The sequence below is a fragment of the Haliaeetus leucocephalus genome, unplaced genomic scaffold, assembly GCF_000737465.1.
Source record: "Haliaeetus leucocephalus isolate CR32 unplaced genomic scaffold, Haliaeetus_leucocephalus-4.0 Scaffold2, whole genome shotgun sequence".
Classification (NCBI taxonomy): domain Eukaryota; kingdom Metazoa; phylum Chordata; class Aves; order Accipitriformes; family Accipitridae; genus Haliaeetus; species Haliaeetus leucocephalus.
The window spans coordinates 157933-174252 of NW_010972438.1; the positions used below are offsets into that span (position 1 = coordinate 157933).

At 41.5% G+C, this 16320-nt stretch overlaps 1 protein-coding gene across 1 annotated transcript in view; it reads left to right on the top strand.

The window, feature by feature from the left end:
- FGD5 (FYVE, RhoGEF and PH domain containing 5) overlaps positions 1–16320 on the top strand; it is a 99252-nt gene that overhangs the window by 73829 nt on the left and 9103 nt on the right. Inside the window, exons 11-14 of the mRNA XM_010569991.1 lie at positions 1334–1402; positions 9032–9115; positions 10734–10813; positions 14632–14731. Coding sequence (XP_010568293.1) covers positions 1334–1402; positions 9032–9115; positions 10734–10813; positions 14632–14731 — 333 coding nt within the window. The remainder of the gene's footprint in view (positions 1–1333; positions 1403–9031; positions 9116–10733; positions 10814–14631; positions 14732–16320) is intronic.

Below are 16320 nucleotides of genomic sequence, written 5' to 3' on the forward strand. Positions count from 1 at the left end.
TGTGTAAAAAGCCATCACTCTGGCAGTGCACAAAGAGATGTGCCGAGAGTCTCATCAAGCATTGCCCCTACTTTTACACAGAAAAGCCATTTGACTTTTCACTCCAGCTGTCCTCAGCCACCCCATGTGTAGTGTGTTTTGATGGAACTGCTATTTTCCTCCCTATATACTCCTGTTGAAAGGCTGCAACACTAGCAGGAATCACTTGCAGCCTGGAAAGGCTCAGAGTTTTATTTGGCTGGGTAAGAGACTTAAATCAGGGGAAATTATTTGTTTTCAATTTTTTATTCTCACCATTTCCCAGTGGTGCTTTTAATGGAAGACATCATTTTTAAGCAACAAATGAATAGAAACGTGGGAGAGTGTATAGCTCTGTCTTCCCATCCACATCAAATGCAAATTTCTTCTCCTGGCTTTTAAAGCTGCCCAGTTTCCTCAGCTCTAACCTGCCTCTACACTTCAAAAGATTTCTTTCTTGAGTTCTGCAACTCTAAATTTCCCTTCAGTCCACCAATATCTTTAGCAAAACTCATGAAGCAATTTTCAAGGCATGCATACTTGTAGAGCAAGAATCCTCATCAGCCAAATACTGCAGTCAACCCCTATTTATTCTCTAACATCAGTACTCTCACTTGCCCTCACCAGGTAAGGTTTTAACAAATTCTGCAAAGCCCAACATACAGAATTTGTGGGATTGCTCTCTTTGATTATAAATTGTTCTAGAGTGGAAAACTGCACCAGATTCTGTTCTCCATCCAAAAAAGTAGATGACTGTTAATCCACTGATGTTATTGCAATCAAGTTCTAGTATGCTGGTTTAGCTGCTTACATACATAGTCCTATCTACATACATAGTAACAATACAGACCAACAAAGTATTGTGTTTGCAAACATGTACAGATTATGTATGCAGGCATAGTTATGTAGGTGTAGTGTGCTGAAACCCAAGGTTTCACCTTTTCTTTTTGGTCTGTCTATTTTAGAGGATTTTTAAACATGAGTTCTTTTCTGAAGCCCATTACATGTTAGCTTTGCAATCAGTGACAGTCACCTCAGAGCACAGTCCACAGTACAGAAGCAGTGGGCTGAGGACAAGTGGGTTTCTAACCATTTGGTACTGATACAAACGCAAGCCATGAAGAGCAGCAGGGCTAACGCAGGCAAAGACTAAGCCAGTTCATAAGGAGTAAGGCTAGAAGCAAGTGTTATCTATCTCTTCCTGTGCTGATGAAAGCAGTTAGAGTAGCTCTTTCCCCAGGAGGAATATTCTCTTTTCTCAGTACGATTCAGAATGAGAAGTGTCAGGATTACAATCTGCTGTTTTCTCCTTCAGATCTTTGTTAAAGAAGGAACGCTGATGAAAGTCTCTGGCAAAAACAGGCACCCTCGGCATTTGTTCTTGGTAAGATTTCTTTTATATTTTTACTGTCTCTCTCATATCTTCTGCACTTGCACAGCCCTGAACCGTGGCAGAAACTTTCAGGCTGCAAGTCATTTAACCATCAGCAGCAATGTGGTGAGGGAGTTTCTGTTGCTAACAGGACTGTAGCCCTTTTCACACGTCCTGTTGGCCCTGCATACAAGAATACGGGCTGCGCAGCCCTCCCTTTGTGCCACAGCTATGTACAGCCTTGACTAAGCCATAATTCTGCAAAGGAGTGCAAGTTTCCAAGGTGATCAGGAGGATGGGAGCTCCTGAATACTTTCAGCAATTAAGCTTCACACTTGAAAGTCCAACCCTAAGGCCTTAGGAAATCTGATTAGAATCAATAGAGAACATCCTACTGCTAAAGTTTATGAAAGCTTTCTTTGGACTCACTTGGGAGATTTGTATCCTTGAAGCTCAAGGACTGGGTTTTAGTTCCTGCTGTCCACATCTATGTAAATTACCTGATAACTGTGTGCATTGCCTCGGTATAGTCCCTCTGAAGACACACTTCCAGCTTCCTGTTGACTAGAGCAACAGTTTTCAATGATGCTTTGCAAAATTCTTCTAAGACAGTTAAGAAAAATGAATCCTTCATCACTTGGCTGGAATACCCTTCACAAGGGTCCGCAACCCTACTGCAAAAATTGCAAGTATTTGCAAATCAAAACAGATGAAAAACCACTGTTTTGGAGATACGCTATTAAGACTTATGCTTTCTGTTTTGCATTATACACTACATTGAGCAATTAGAGAGTATCTGAGTCTCCAGGCTCCTGAGCTCTGTTCTCAACTTTTCAGGTAGCTTATTGTGTAACCACGGCCATTTTTATGCATTTATCAGTGTGAAGGGGAAAATAATACTTGCCTATGTCTTAGGAGTTTTTTACCTGCTAACCTGTTAAAGTCTGAAAAATTCTTTAGAGACCCCTCCCAGAAAAGAGCCATAAAGAACTGAGCATTACTGCTGCTATTAACATTAAAGTACTGTTTGCAGAATTTATTTTACAATAAATGGCTTATATGCCTGGAATACATACTTGCTGTGGCCTCTATAAGTGCTGACAGCTTTTCACCCTGGGACCATTGTGAGGAGGAGAGATGGCTTATTACCGAAGTTACACATTTTGCCATTAATGCTTCTTATTTCTCCCTCTTATTAATATTTCCTATTTGTGCATGAGTGGATGCACAAGCTTCTTTGCCTCCTCGATCATGTATTGCAGTCATAATCAAAGATCATATGGGATGGGACACAGCACTGGCACTGCACTTTTCTGATGGCTTCATTGGTTTCTGTAAAAATTCAGACTTTCATGTACTGAAACTGATGGATTTCACCCAAATCTTCAAATATGAGATTGCTGCAGTGCTGTTTTACTGAGTCAGCATCAATGGACTGTAACAACAGCAATAAATGTCAAAATCATGACTTTGTTGCAGCCAAGGGAAAATGGCCATGCCAGAACCTCCAGGAGCTGGTTTTAAGAAACAGTGTTCTCAGCAGTAGTAACTCTGAAGCCGACTGATGACCACTTCATAACAGATGATACTTGCTTCCTTACTGATCTCTCTTCTGAAACTCTCACCTTTGCTAGTATTACTAAAACATTTTGGAGTTGTGGCTAAAGCTGGGACCAAATTCCAAGAAGTTGTTACCATTTTGTCTTCCAGTGCATTTGTAACTGCTATCATAATCCCCTGCTATGGCAAATACTGAAGCGTCACAAACCTAGCTATTATAACTGATATAAAGAATTTAGAAGGAAGATCAGAAATCAGGTTGGTAATAAACATTGAGAGGAAAATAATTTGAACTTGGGATAAACTGAGATAAATTTCAAGTAGTCCAAAATGGTTGTATCAGCTTGAAAGTCACAAGAGGCTGAAAGTATTACTGGAACAAAGAAAGCACAGAAATGAGTTTCTGGCACTTTCTAGTTTAGGAACTATTTTTGATTCCTGGGGAGAGTTCAGCTGCTTAAACCCGGATGTTAACTGCAAAAAGAGAAGTGTCTCTTGGCAGCTGGAGATGTTACAGTAGCCAATGTCCTGTTGTTATTAGATGCTCTCAGTATTCAGAAACAGCGGTTTTCTCTTCCTTTCAGTTAGAAAGGCAAACTGTGACCAAATGTGCTCTCATGCAAAGTATGTGATGGAGCTAGACTAAAGCATAGTGGTCACTTTTAAGCACCAAGAGACACATAAAACTGGCTTCTTTCCTGCTCTAACACACTGAAGTTGCACCCATTTAGGCTTCCTGTATTATGTCTTCTGTTGGGGTGGGGCGGGGGTGATTGGATCTTGGAAACAGTTTGAAACTTATTGGCAAATACCTGCCTTTGGGTTCAGTGATTTTTTTTACTCCATCTCCTCCACCCTGAAAGCTCCTCAGGTTTGCAGAGCAATGGCATGTATAGCGAAAATGCAGGAAAGCAAGTCACTGTGGAATATAGTAATTCCTGCATTAACACCTGAATGGTTTTGCATTATCTGCTTGTCAATGCTAATGCTGTGGATTCTCTGTTGTGTCACCACCACTCATGCCACCACCACTCATGAATTGCTTAATGGACTGTTTAGCCTGTGGATACATTGAGACAACTACTGCATAGCTATGGCAACATATTTTCATCTTGGCATATAGCATCTTTACCGCATCAGTCTTAAGGCCCTACCAACCATCACTGCCAACACCATTTTGTAACAGCCAAGGCCTGCATGAACATATCTAGCCCAACACATGTGCCATCTTGATTCTGATGCTTGGGGACACTGTGTAGAAAAAACCCAACAACCGAAAACCACAAAACCCCAAGACTAGAATAATCTCCTAAACACTGTCTCTTAAAACCCACGTTTATTTAAAGCCCTTATCTTCTAAGGACCAGATCATAATCCTTAGAAGCCACTGGCAAAACTCAGGTGGGACAAGAATTTGTCCTAATGTATTAATAAAAAAAATTGTTTAAACTGGCTGCTTTTTTTGATGTTTCACACATCAGCTGCCACTCAAAAAGATCACCAGAAGCTAACATGTTACGTGTAGTTTGGTTTAGCTTTGAATGAAATAAGTGTATTTACCTTACCTACCCAAAACAGATTTTTACATGAACAGCATTTTCTGAAGTTCTTAGTAGTGAACTTACTCTGACTGAAGCTAAGCTAAATCAAGCCCAGGACCTGGAGAGAATTTCAGTGGAAGAGTATACACTGAAGGATAAACCTGAGAATTTAACCCCTACACATCCCAGGAGATGAGCCCACCAAACTAACATTGTAGTTAGAAAGTGCTCTAAAAATTGGGTATGTGCCAGACTCCTACTTGGCCTGTGCATTCAGGGTGTGCTTCGGTCATGTGCGTGCTTGTGCTCTGAATATATGCCCACAAGGAGCATGGTACATGCACAGCCCATATAGGCATGAGTGTGTAGGACACACAGTGAGGGGCTATTGAAGTGCATATGTTTCTGTGGGTGTATGTTGTGTGTATCACAAGGTTACTTGGGCTGGCTGTTTTGTGCAGGCTTATGGTATTGTTGAATTTGGTGTTTCCTGGCAGGATGTTTGGTGAGTTTTGCTGTGCGCCTGTTTCCTGAGTCCTGTCTCTGTTTACAAGGATGTTGGGGCCTCTTTGTAGCACAGTATGGGCTGCTGACGCTGGCAGGCCCCCTAATTGCCCCCCAACCACAGGACTTTGCAACTCAGACACTGTCTCTTATCTCACCCTTCCAAGAATTTCTCTACAAAGGCTGCTTGTGTTGCAAGTGTGGTGCAGGAAGCTGCTATCAAATGGGAGACTGTTTAATGCTCTAGCTGGCAGGGCTGGACTACAGGAGGTTTTGGAGTCAGAGCTTGGAAAATGCAGCCCCAGCACACATTCAGGCTGCTCCACTGACACTCAGGGGGTGTTTAACGCAGACTTGAACAGAACAACACAGGGTCCATAATGAACTACCCTTTAAAACATTCAGAAAAACCTAACACATGGTAGGAGCTTTTAGACAGAGAGTGCATTACGTATGGATGCCAGCAGTTCAGCAGGGCATAGATAAACTTGTTTGGATCAATAAATTTGGACACTGTAGGTTAGAAAACTTGCACTGACCTCTAATGTTACTGAGTTCCCTTCACAACAGAGAAGACTTTAAAAAGGGGGGGAAAAGAGTAGTAACAGAAAAAAAAAAAAAATTAAAGAGCAGATGTATCCTTCTTTCTCTGTGTTATCAACTGTTGCTTTGGGGACTGTGTGCACGCATAGAGCAGTGCAGAATAGGAATATTTGCTCCTATATCAATATCTGAGCAGTTTGGGGACCCCACTTATTCAAAAGTTTTCTGGCAAACAGGAAGTTGGTCTGAAGCCCAAGGACTTCTGGGAACTCCCCTGGGGGTTATGGCAGTCTATCTCTTCTACCACAGATTCCCGAGGGGCTGCAAGATCGACTTTTATCATGGCCCAGTCCTCACTGCTTCAGGGAACAGTATGCACTGTGAAGCAGAAGGATGCATGAAACCACTGGTACTGATGCTAGTTCTGTCCATACCATTCATATAGCTACCACTCTGGTCTCCAGCATAGATGTGGCAAAGGAGACAGCAGTGAGTACAAACCCTTTCTTTCTTCGTGAATATGTGTGCCTTGCTTAGCAAGCTTTGAAATATTTGTCATAATTTCCTTGTTTCAAGCTGTGGCTGATGGGACCTCAGAGTCACAGCCCACTGCTATATAATATGTGGGAGAGAAAAACAGGAGGAAAAAAAAACTCCAATGAGCAATTGTAAAGCAAAGTCATCATTAATGTTTAATAAAATCTTGGTATATTAAGCAGAGCTGTCATGACAACGGTATGCACCAGGGTGTCATCCTTAATCAACAGTAATGAAAGAATGAGTTGCTTTTTAAAGAAATATATAACTTTTAAAATAAATAAAATAAATGGAGTTTGCTATTCAAGAAACTCAGTAGCACATTATGCCAGAATCCTGAAAATCTCTCTTAGGAGTTCACTTCCCTGGGCTTAGTGCCCACAACTAGTTATCTGTTCTTGTGGTTTGAAACAAGCCTTAAGTACTGGCACTGATGAGTGCCAGAGGAAGTCCTGTTTTCTCATATAGTCCTTTGAACATTCAGGAGATAGCAGAATCACCAGGCAAATATGAGATTTCACTAGTATTCTCTTATTTCACATAGTATTCTCTTGATTTCAGCAATAAAGTCTGCCTGTCTTTTTACCTGTTTCCCACCTGGCTGCTAGAGTCCTAGTTGCTACTAGTAATATCAAGTGAAAATAGCTTTCATCTGCTTTTCACTGAAAGGTTTACATTTGCTCATTTTTTTCTACCTTACTCTCCTAGATACTCAGTGTGCAGTAGGTTGTGATGAATTTTCTGGTTATGCATAGCCCTGGTTAAACTGGGAATGATCATGTGGTCAGTACACTGCAGGTGTCACTGCTGACTGGACTAATGTTAGCACAGAGGGTAATTTATGGAGCAATAAGTAAATCACAGAAAAACTCTGTGACAAGCCATTTGTCACCTTGTTCTAAGGAAATTCTATTGTGTTATTGCAAAAGAGTAAATACTCCACTTTAGACTACAGAGAACATAAGACTCCTATTCTAACTTGATAGTATGCTTTTATATCCTCAGTTGAGAAGTGTTATATTAAAAGAGCTTTAAACTCTGCATGAGTTAAGACTTACTAGAAGGACACAGAGAAATACACAGTAGAGTGGCCAGTGCAGGAGAGCATGGGAGTCTTTTTGTTAAATTGTTAGAATTAAATGTTTCAGCATTTTCTACAAAAATATTGGCTGATCCTACTCTGTAAACCCAATTCAATTTTTAAAAGTAGTAAAATTTGAAGTAAAAGTTTTGGGGAAAGTAACTCTTCAGTATATTTTGCCTCATGTTAATGGGAATCTGCATTTTAAAGATGGGCAGCTAATGCACATAAGCCTGATTTGCTGTGAATCAGACAGCTACTTAATGAAGTGGTGTCCACAAGTGAACTCATGACCCTAATAAAGGCAACAACAGTTTTGCTGTTAAGTCCAAGGTGATAAGGATTTAATCCCATGAGTATTAATTCCATGTCATTTTTCTTTAACCATTGTTCCTGCTCTGCAAGAAAGCTAAACTATGACCTTTTAAGAAAACATCCATAAGGCTCCACTTTCTGTTTATTTTTCAGGCAAGCAAATTAGTGAAAATTTTACACCAACAGTTTTAGGTGGTCAGGTAGTACTATCAAGACCCCAAAAATTCCAGTCATACAGGATACATTATTTTATTGCCAAATAATTCTTTAGTTTCCTCCCTTCTTCTCTGTGTCTCTCTTTATCACAGTTTTCCTTCCAAAATATAATATTACCATCCAATTGGCTATATTTGAATGCCTTTGTCACAGAGGAATCCAAGTGAAGCTGGTTTCTGTCTGCTTTTTAATTTCTTGAGATTTTCTGCATTTAAGATGCCTCATGTCTGACATCACAGAGTATTACCTATGCCTTGGTTTTACATTGCCTTTGCACATCTTTGTTCATAGTACCCCAGTACAGTAATTGACAGGCTGACTGAGTTTATGCTTATTGGTACTGATGTGAGAAGCCTGGGAAAGACAACAAGAGAACATGACCTGCTCATTCAAGTAAAGGAAAGAATGCATACACACAAGCGTTACTTTGGCAATGTTAAGGCCCACCAATACTGTTTTTCCTTCTAGAAGTAAGGGGAGGCCAGCAAAGACCTACGAGGTCCAGTTCTGCTGCTTCATTTATTTGTTTGTTGGCACGAAGATAAAAGGCTGCAATAATGTCTATGATTAAGTTAGGCAAACAGCAGAGATCTGATCCCATTTAGTATGAAGCTGTTTGAAAAGCATGCATTCTGCAAGGAGCTGAGAACTATGGAAATATTTGGGATGTTAAGGTACAGGGGTTTTTTTCCTCATAAAATGAAAAAAAGTTTCTCATTTTTGCCCTTCCATTGTCTCTACTGCAGCCCACAGACTCAGCAAAGCTGTCAGATGTCTAGGCAAGTTTTGCTAGCAGTGAAGTACAGTTACTGCTCTCAAATATCCAAACCATTCCTCCCTGAATCATTCCTCCAGACTGTGGCACCTCTCCTCACCTCCACTTCCTTTTTGCCCAGAAAATGGAAGTCTGAGAAGCCCAGCCCTACCCGTGGCCTCACTGCAGCTCCACTGTCAGGGGGACCCTGAGAGAATCAGAGCTGCAGCATTCTGGGCAGTTAGTTGGTGTTGCCAGGTAGTAAATGCAGAGCCTGCCTTCCCAACTTGAACATGGCAGCTGTTTCACCCAAGCTGAATAAACAAGAGCTGATTATCTACTTGCTTAGCCATTAGCAACAGCCAAAAATGGGAAGAAATCAAAGTCCTGGATGTAGACTCCCCAGAGCTTTGTGGAAATGCAGGTCTTGATCTAAGCTGTGTGGCTTGGGCCTGTCTTTAGTAACAGTCCTAGCAGTTCATCAAGTTACTGCTTGTTCTGGGTATCCCTCCCCCCCCCACCCCCCGGAGTAATGGGAAGGCCTGCAAGGCATAGTGCAGATTATTGATTTTGTCTTTCTCTTCATATAGATGAATGATGTTCTGCTGTACACATATCCCCAGAAGGATGGCAAATACCGACTGAAAAACACCTTGGCTGTGTCAGGCATGAAGGTAATACCTCATCTGTATTACAGTCTGGAATTAAAGTTGTATAGTGGGCTGTTAGTGCTTTGCTGGTTTATGTCTCATATCCAGCAAGGGGAAAGAGGGGATGGACCTGTTATCAGGGGATTCCCTTGTCTCTTACAGGAGACAGAAGGAAAAATAATATAAAGCAAACATATAAAAGAATATCTATAAGGCTGTGCCTTAGTATGACAGCCTTATGCAGGCTGCATAAATAATACAAGCCAAAATCAGATTTACCATCTGATAATGAAACTGGAGACAGAAAAGAGTTATTATCCCATTTTGTCCATTCCTCTCTTCATGTCTCCAGCCAATGTATGGTTGTTCCCTACATCATATTCATTAGGGCTTAGTCTGCCTGGTTTTAAACTCCTGCCACTCAAAATTTACATAAGCTTTCGTTTGCCTGGTTTTCATGTGCCCTTTAACTGTTTTCATCAAAAGAATTAATGGGTTCGACAAGCCATTAGCCAGCTTTATGGGGAAAAGGTGTATTGGGAGCTACTACATGCACATAAACACAGTCTCTTCTTCAGGAAATTTCTAAATTGCAGATTACAGAAACTGGACACAATTGTCCTGTTCTTACACTCTTTCCCTAAGCATCCATTGGCACCAGTACCTACCTGTGCAACAGAAGATATTGGGCTGGACGGGTCTTTGTTGTTTACCTAGCCATCCATTACATACCTCCCACAAAGAACCTTCATAACTGTTCTATAGTTAATATGCCAAGTTGTATTTATGTGAAAGAGGACTTGAAGTGGCAAGTCAGGAGTCTGGGGATCTAGGAAACATGCAAGATGAGAATTACTAATCATTAATTCCAGCAGAATGACACGGGTGGGTTGAGATGTTATGAAAAGGTAGGAGGCTGATCAATCTAGAGACCTGATAGTCTAAAACCAACTATGAGTTCCCAGCTGGGGCAGGAATTGCCAAAACACTCTACCATTAAGTGAAAAGAAGTTGCGGAGCAGGTATGTGTTGGGGTACATTTGAAACACTGAGTCACTGGCATAATAGATACTCGTTAATAACAACGTATCAGTACCATGAAGCTATATTTCTCCTAAGTGGCTGTTGCTATTGGTAGACAGCTAATACACTACATGGCAGAGAAAAAGTTTTAGCTGAGCTGTAGCTTTTAAGTATTTTTTTAGCTCTTAAAGAGCCTTGCTGCAGACAGGCATTCATTGAACTGAAGTGCGTCACTGTATGTCTGCATGTCAGGAAGAAAGTTATTTCCATTCGTTCCAAGAATAGCCAAAACTTTTGCCCCAAATGCTCTGACACTTGTCAGACTAAACATTCCTAAGCTTGTCATATTAAAACTGAACACTGATTGATACTTTATCCTTACCTTTATAGTTGGAATAAATTATTTTTTTTCCTTTAGCACCACCACCATATTGAAATAGAGAGCATTCCTCATTACACCAGCAACAAAAAAGACAGAAAACCCTACCTGCCCATCTTTTTGCATTGAAATATGAAACAGATGGCTGAGACATCATACATCCATACCCATTGAGACTTGTATGGTGTACTGGTTATAGACGGTTTAACTCATGTCCATGTTCATGGCATTTGTTTCTAGGTCAGCCGCCCAGTGACAGAAAAAGCCCAAAACGTCCTGAAGATTGAATATGATGAATATTGCCTGACCCTGTCAGCAAGGTACTGTCCCCAAACAGCCATGGCAGAGGGTGTTACATTCTAGTCCTTATCTCTACATTAGTCTAACCAATACCCAAGACTTAACTGGTGTATCATTCTTTTTTAACTCAATTTCGGTCTGTGCTATTGTGACAGACAATGGCTGAGTGCTTGACTATACAATGAAGATATTAATTATAAATGTGAAGCTCATAAACTGTAATTAATTCAACTCATATACTGAGTAAAGATTAGAAGTCAGCTCTTGGTAACATCGTAAAGAGAAAGGAAAGAGAATAAAGTCCGTTACTAAGAAGCCTGAGTTGTTTCCATTATCTTTCACACTTTTTCCCTGTGACACTAAGAGTATGTTATATCTCCCTTTCATAAGTTCACTTGTTACCTCATACAACTAGGGTTGCAAAACTGCTGGAGAAAATAGCAATTGGGTAATATCATGCAATAGATATAAAAGCATTTAATAGTGCTTAAATGACAAAGCCAAAATTAAACCTTACTGGCAACCTCATGGGTCTTCCTACTAAAACGAATTTCACTAATGAGTTTCTGTAGTGCTAGTACTGATTGCAAACTGGGAGTCAGTATCTCTGTCCTGGGATCACAAGCTAATGCCGGAAAGAGATTGTAGGTCAGTTTCTGATCAGAAGATAGCAATAGAAAGACAAGGAGGGCACTTTCTTATTCAAAATCAGAATTTGGAGCTCTCATCCTTCCCAGAGCACTTGCCATCTGTGGGCAGTGCTCATATACCTGTCAAAGCCTTTTTGTCTACTTCCTTTTATAACCAGCAAATGAGAAATATCTCAGATTTTCTTAGAGCTGCATACTCATCACAATTGTAAAAATATACACACAGTACTTCTGAATTACCTGCTGCCAGTTAAAAAAGCAGAATGCATACAGTACTTCTGTATCATAGAGGGGAAATAACTGCTGCATGTCCCCTTTATTCGGGGCAACTCAAGTTGGCAACCTTAGTGAGAAGCTTGGGATGTTCTGCTTGCATTGTTAGGTTGTTTCTTTGCCTTTTGTACCCATATCAAGTCTGTGCTTAGGTAGCCTAAACAAAGCATGTGAGGCCACCGCGAGCTGTGTTTCTTTGGTAGTAGATAGAACCAGGGCCTGAGACTAAAAGGTTGCCCTTCTGGTAGCAGCCAGATGAAGACTGACTCCTATCATAGTGCTGGGATAGAGCCCCTTTCCCTTCTTGTGCTGCTCATTCTGGGACTGATCTGCCATCAGTCACCCAAGAACATTTTTTCCTCTCCTTTTCCGTACTGGCTGGCAGAGCTGATGAGACACTGGTGGGACAGCATGCTCTCCTAATCCCACTGCACAACATCCTTGGCCTGCTACACTTACCAAAAGGAGCACCAAAGACAGAAAAGTACCAGAAGGCTTCAAGTATCCCTAAAGACTGTATCTTTTACCACTCATACCAAGGTGTTGCAAGTCTGCACTGGAGTACAGTTGTTAACAAAAACAACCCAAACCTCAATGCCTTTACACTTGTATGAGCAAGGTGAATGCATTGAGGAAACGTGGAATGAGTGGCAGGGACTAAAGGCAGTAGAATGAGGATCACCGAAGCTCAGAAGTCAGCATGGCTATATGAACAGATGGCACTGTAAAGTCTTTACATCCTGCTGAAAATGGCGCTCTCACCCAAAGGTCTGTGTTATTGGCTTGCAGCGAGCTGGTAACAGATCTGAGCACAGAGCATTTATGGAGAAGGCTCATACTGCTCTTATACCTTTATCTGCATTTCAGAAACATTCTTCTTGGACATGGGTAACCATGTGGTGCCCATATAAAATACCAGAGCACTAGGAGAACTCAGTCAGTGTTACCTCCCTAAAAGGCTAATTCAGAGTGACAGTGATAGCACTGGGACAAAATCTCATCTCATCCCAGTCGAGTTTCTGTGTTCTATGGATGTCCCTTGCTGTCCAGGAGACTGCAGTGACAATTTGACCCTCTCTATTTGCTGAAGGAAGAATATATGAGCCAACACAGATAACTGATAGCTCAGCACAAAGGGCACAGCCCAAAAATTAAACAAGGACCCAATGTGGCAATGGTGAGTCAAGGTCTGAGCTTCTCTGAGCCTTCATGCAACCAATGAAATAGCTAATTAAGAATAAGCCAGTGCCAACTGACATAATTTATCTTACTCATCAGCAGACAGGTGTTACTCCCTCATTTAGACACTAATAACCTGTGATTACTGCCTAGAGATGTTTAATGGAGTAGAGAAGATGTTAAAGGGGCCAGTTAGGTATCAGGCTTTTAATAAAATATTGTCCCTCTTATGTCTTTCCCAAAGTGGCTTTAATTTACCTCACTCTATGGGCCATGATTTCCTTTGGTTTTTTTAAATCATATCTTAATTCTCAAGTGAAGAGAATTTCCAAGAATTAGCAAGAGAAGGGTTGAAGACAGGACTTCTTTTAGTGTTTTACAGGCTGTGATTTGCCTGGAAGATACAGCCATCTTCAGATTTCTTAGAAAGTGTAATTTGATGGGACTTTTGGTAGTAATAAGGAGTGATTAGTAGTGTGACTCTTGCCAGAGATAATCTCATGTAAGCCCCTTGGCTTGCAGAGGTTAGCCTATATGCAGTAGATACACTGGCTCAGTTTCTGCTCCAATTTCTGCTCCAGGCTTGTTGAATTTTACAGAGGCTGGTGTTTTTCAGACAAGGGCTTATGCTCACGGTGCAGAGGAATGCTAAGAGATCACTGATAAAATCTGGCATTTCCTCTCTTTTTGTGCTTTTTTTTTTATTTAAAGACCACAAAAGACATTGTTCTCAGATGTCTTGTTTGGTGGCCTTCATGAGGACAGTGTGAGGAAATCACAGATGAACAGCAGCTGGCAGTGATGCCACTGCTAATTTTTACAACAAAGTCTAGTGGGTAGCTTTAATGTGAGTGGCTGGTATGACTCAGGGAGGGGAGACCACACTGAGTTGCATTCCCTCCTGTGACTGATGCTGGGAACGGCTAGAGCTGTGCAATTTCAGATGCACACAGTTTGAAGTCACAGCAGGAAAACCAGCTAACAGGCAGGACAGCTTATGGCTGTAACACAGCGAATGCACCTGGGAAGTAACAGGCACTAAGAGCCTTGCTGCTTTTCTGGGATATCTGGACTGGCGAAGCACAAAGTGCTCACTGTTTTGCCTTGTGCAAAGGGGGCATCTAGGGGCCAGTCTAGAGAACTACTGACCTCCATGCATAACTGCAACTAGAGGGAATGCAGAACTTCCTTCCCAAATTGCTGTCCTGACCTCTTGCCAGGAGACTGGAGATTGTGTGTGATGGAGCTAGAGGAAAATGAAAGCATTCGCATCTCTACTGTGGGTGACAGACTTCTGCATTTTCCAACGTGCAAATCATCTAAGCATCCCACTGTAGAGATGAGCATAAACACGCTTACTTTGAGCAACCTATGCCCACACTACATGCGCTAGAGTGCCTAAAAGCTAGGGCAGACATGACAAAAAGACATTTCATATTGTCCTACGTGATCTAGGATTGAGCAGCTTATAGCAAAGTCGGAAACTACTTTGAAAAATTTTCTGGCCACTTAGCTCCTTCTCAGTCACAGTCCTAACCACGGATCTACACTAATTATCCCACGGAATATGTCCCAACAGTCAATTTTGTTCCTGGTCAGAAAATTACCAGTTCAAAGCAGTAGTGGGGAAAAGCAAACATTCATAAAGTGAAGCTTTTCTCCTCTGATCCAGAAACAGCTTGTTTCACTCCCTGCTGTGCATGGCATTGACTGCTCTGCTGTATTTCATTCCACAGCTCTTGCTTGGAAAGGGATGACTGGTACAGCTGCATCAGCAGACACATCCCAGATGACTACAAAGCTCACAACACTTCCACTTTCCACAGCAGCGTGGAGGTAAAAGGCGGCCAAGTCTTTTAATGCTTGAAAGGGGAAGGGGGAAGGGAGAGAAAGAGAGAGAGGAAAGGAGGAGGGTTATAAAATGCAGAGTTCCTAGCGGCAAGAGTTCTTACTATTTTCATTTAAACCAGTATGCCAAGCTTAAACAATGAAGCTCATTACAGCTCATAGGCTACCTCTGAAATGTTAATCACACTCTGTGGTCTTTGCTTAAATAGGAGTTCTTCTGGAAGAAGACTGTTTTGTCCTAAAGGGTAACTATTTTGGATGAAATAAAAATAGCTACAAACTTCGTAGATTTTAAGAAAACAAAACTACCCATTAGTTACACTAATATCATAAACATAATAAAGTCACTGCCAGTACAAACCCCACCAACAACATTCTAATTGTACCAGCACAATTGACGTATACTATTGTTATCTCATTAATTTCAGTTGTATTGCTCCCAGTTAAGGGAAAGAATGCATCTGACAAAAAGTAAAAATGCTATTTTAGGTTATGTAGAACCCCAGTTTTACTAAATAAGACTAATTAGCAAAAAAAAGAGTGCTGGTGAGGCCACACCTGGAGTGCTGTGTCCAGTGCTGGGCTCCTCAGTAACTTTCAAGGCCAGGTTGGATGGGGCTCTGAGCAACCTGATCTAGTTGAAGATGTCCCTGCTTATTGCAGGGGGGGTCAGAGTAGATGACCTTTAAAGGTTGCTTCCAACCCAAACTATTCTATGATTCTATGATTTCCATTCTTGGTTCATGAGATCATTGCACCCATGACTTCACTTTTCTTTCCTAGCCTGTATCATCTTACAATTTCACAGAGTCTTTCATTCAAGAGCATGTTAGAAACTCATAGGCAAAGATCACACAGTTCCTGAAATGGAGCTGCTTCTCAAATACAACAGTTGTTATTTTAATTCAGTGTTTCTGTATCCTCTTACAGAAAGTAATTTCTCATCTCAGTTTGTGTGCATTTTTAAGATTGTGTACTAATGGTGCTCTCAGAAACTGTCATTGGGAACCAGTAAGTACCACCTGTGACTGTGGGGTTTGTGATCTGGACACATGTCCTGAGAGAAATGGGCTAGCAATCCCTGTCTTGTCCAACAGAGTTCTCTCCTTGTGTTATCCTGGGTTGCAGCTTGCAATTTAATTCGGTGGTTCTGCTTTACCATAGCTTTATAAGGTTAGGTTATTGTTTGCCCATAAAAGGGTTCTTCTTTACAAAACCACACTGAAAGGTACTTCACAGACACCTAAAACCAAGGTGCCCAGAGGAAGGATAATGGTCTCCTGGGCTGCATTAGAAAAAGTACTGCCAGCAGATTGAGGGAGGGGATCCTTCCCCTCTACTCAGCACTGGTGAGGCCACACCTGGAGTGCTGTCCCCAGTGCTGGGCTCCTCAGTACGAGAGAGACATGGAAACCTTGGAAAGAGTCCAACAAAGGGCCACAAAGATGATGAAGGGACTGGAACATCTCTCCTGTGAGGAAAGGCTGAGGCAGCTGGGACTGTTCAGCCTGGAGAAGAGAAGGCTCAGGGTGGGGGGAGATCTCATCAATGGATATAAATACCTGAAAGGAGGGTAC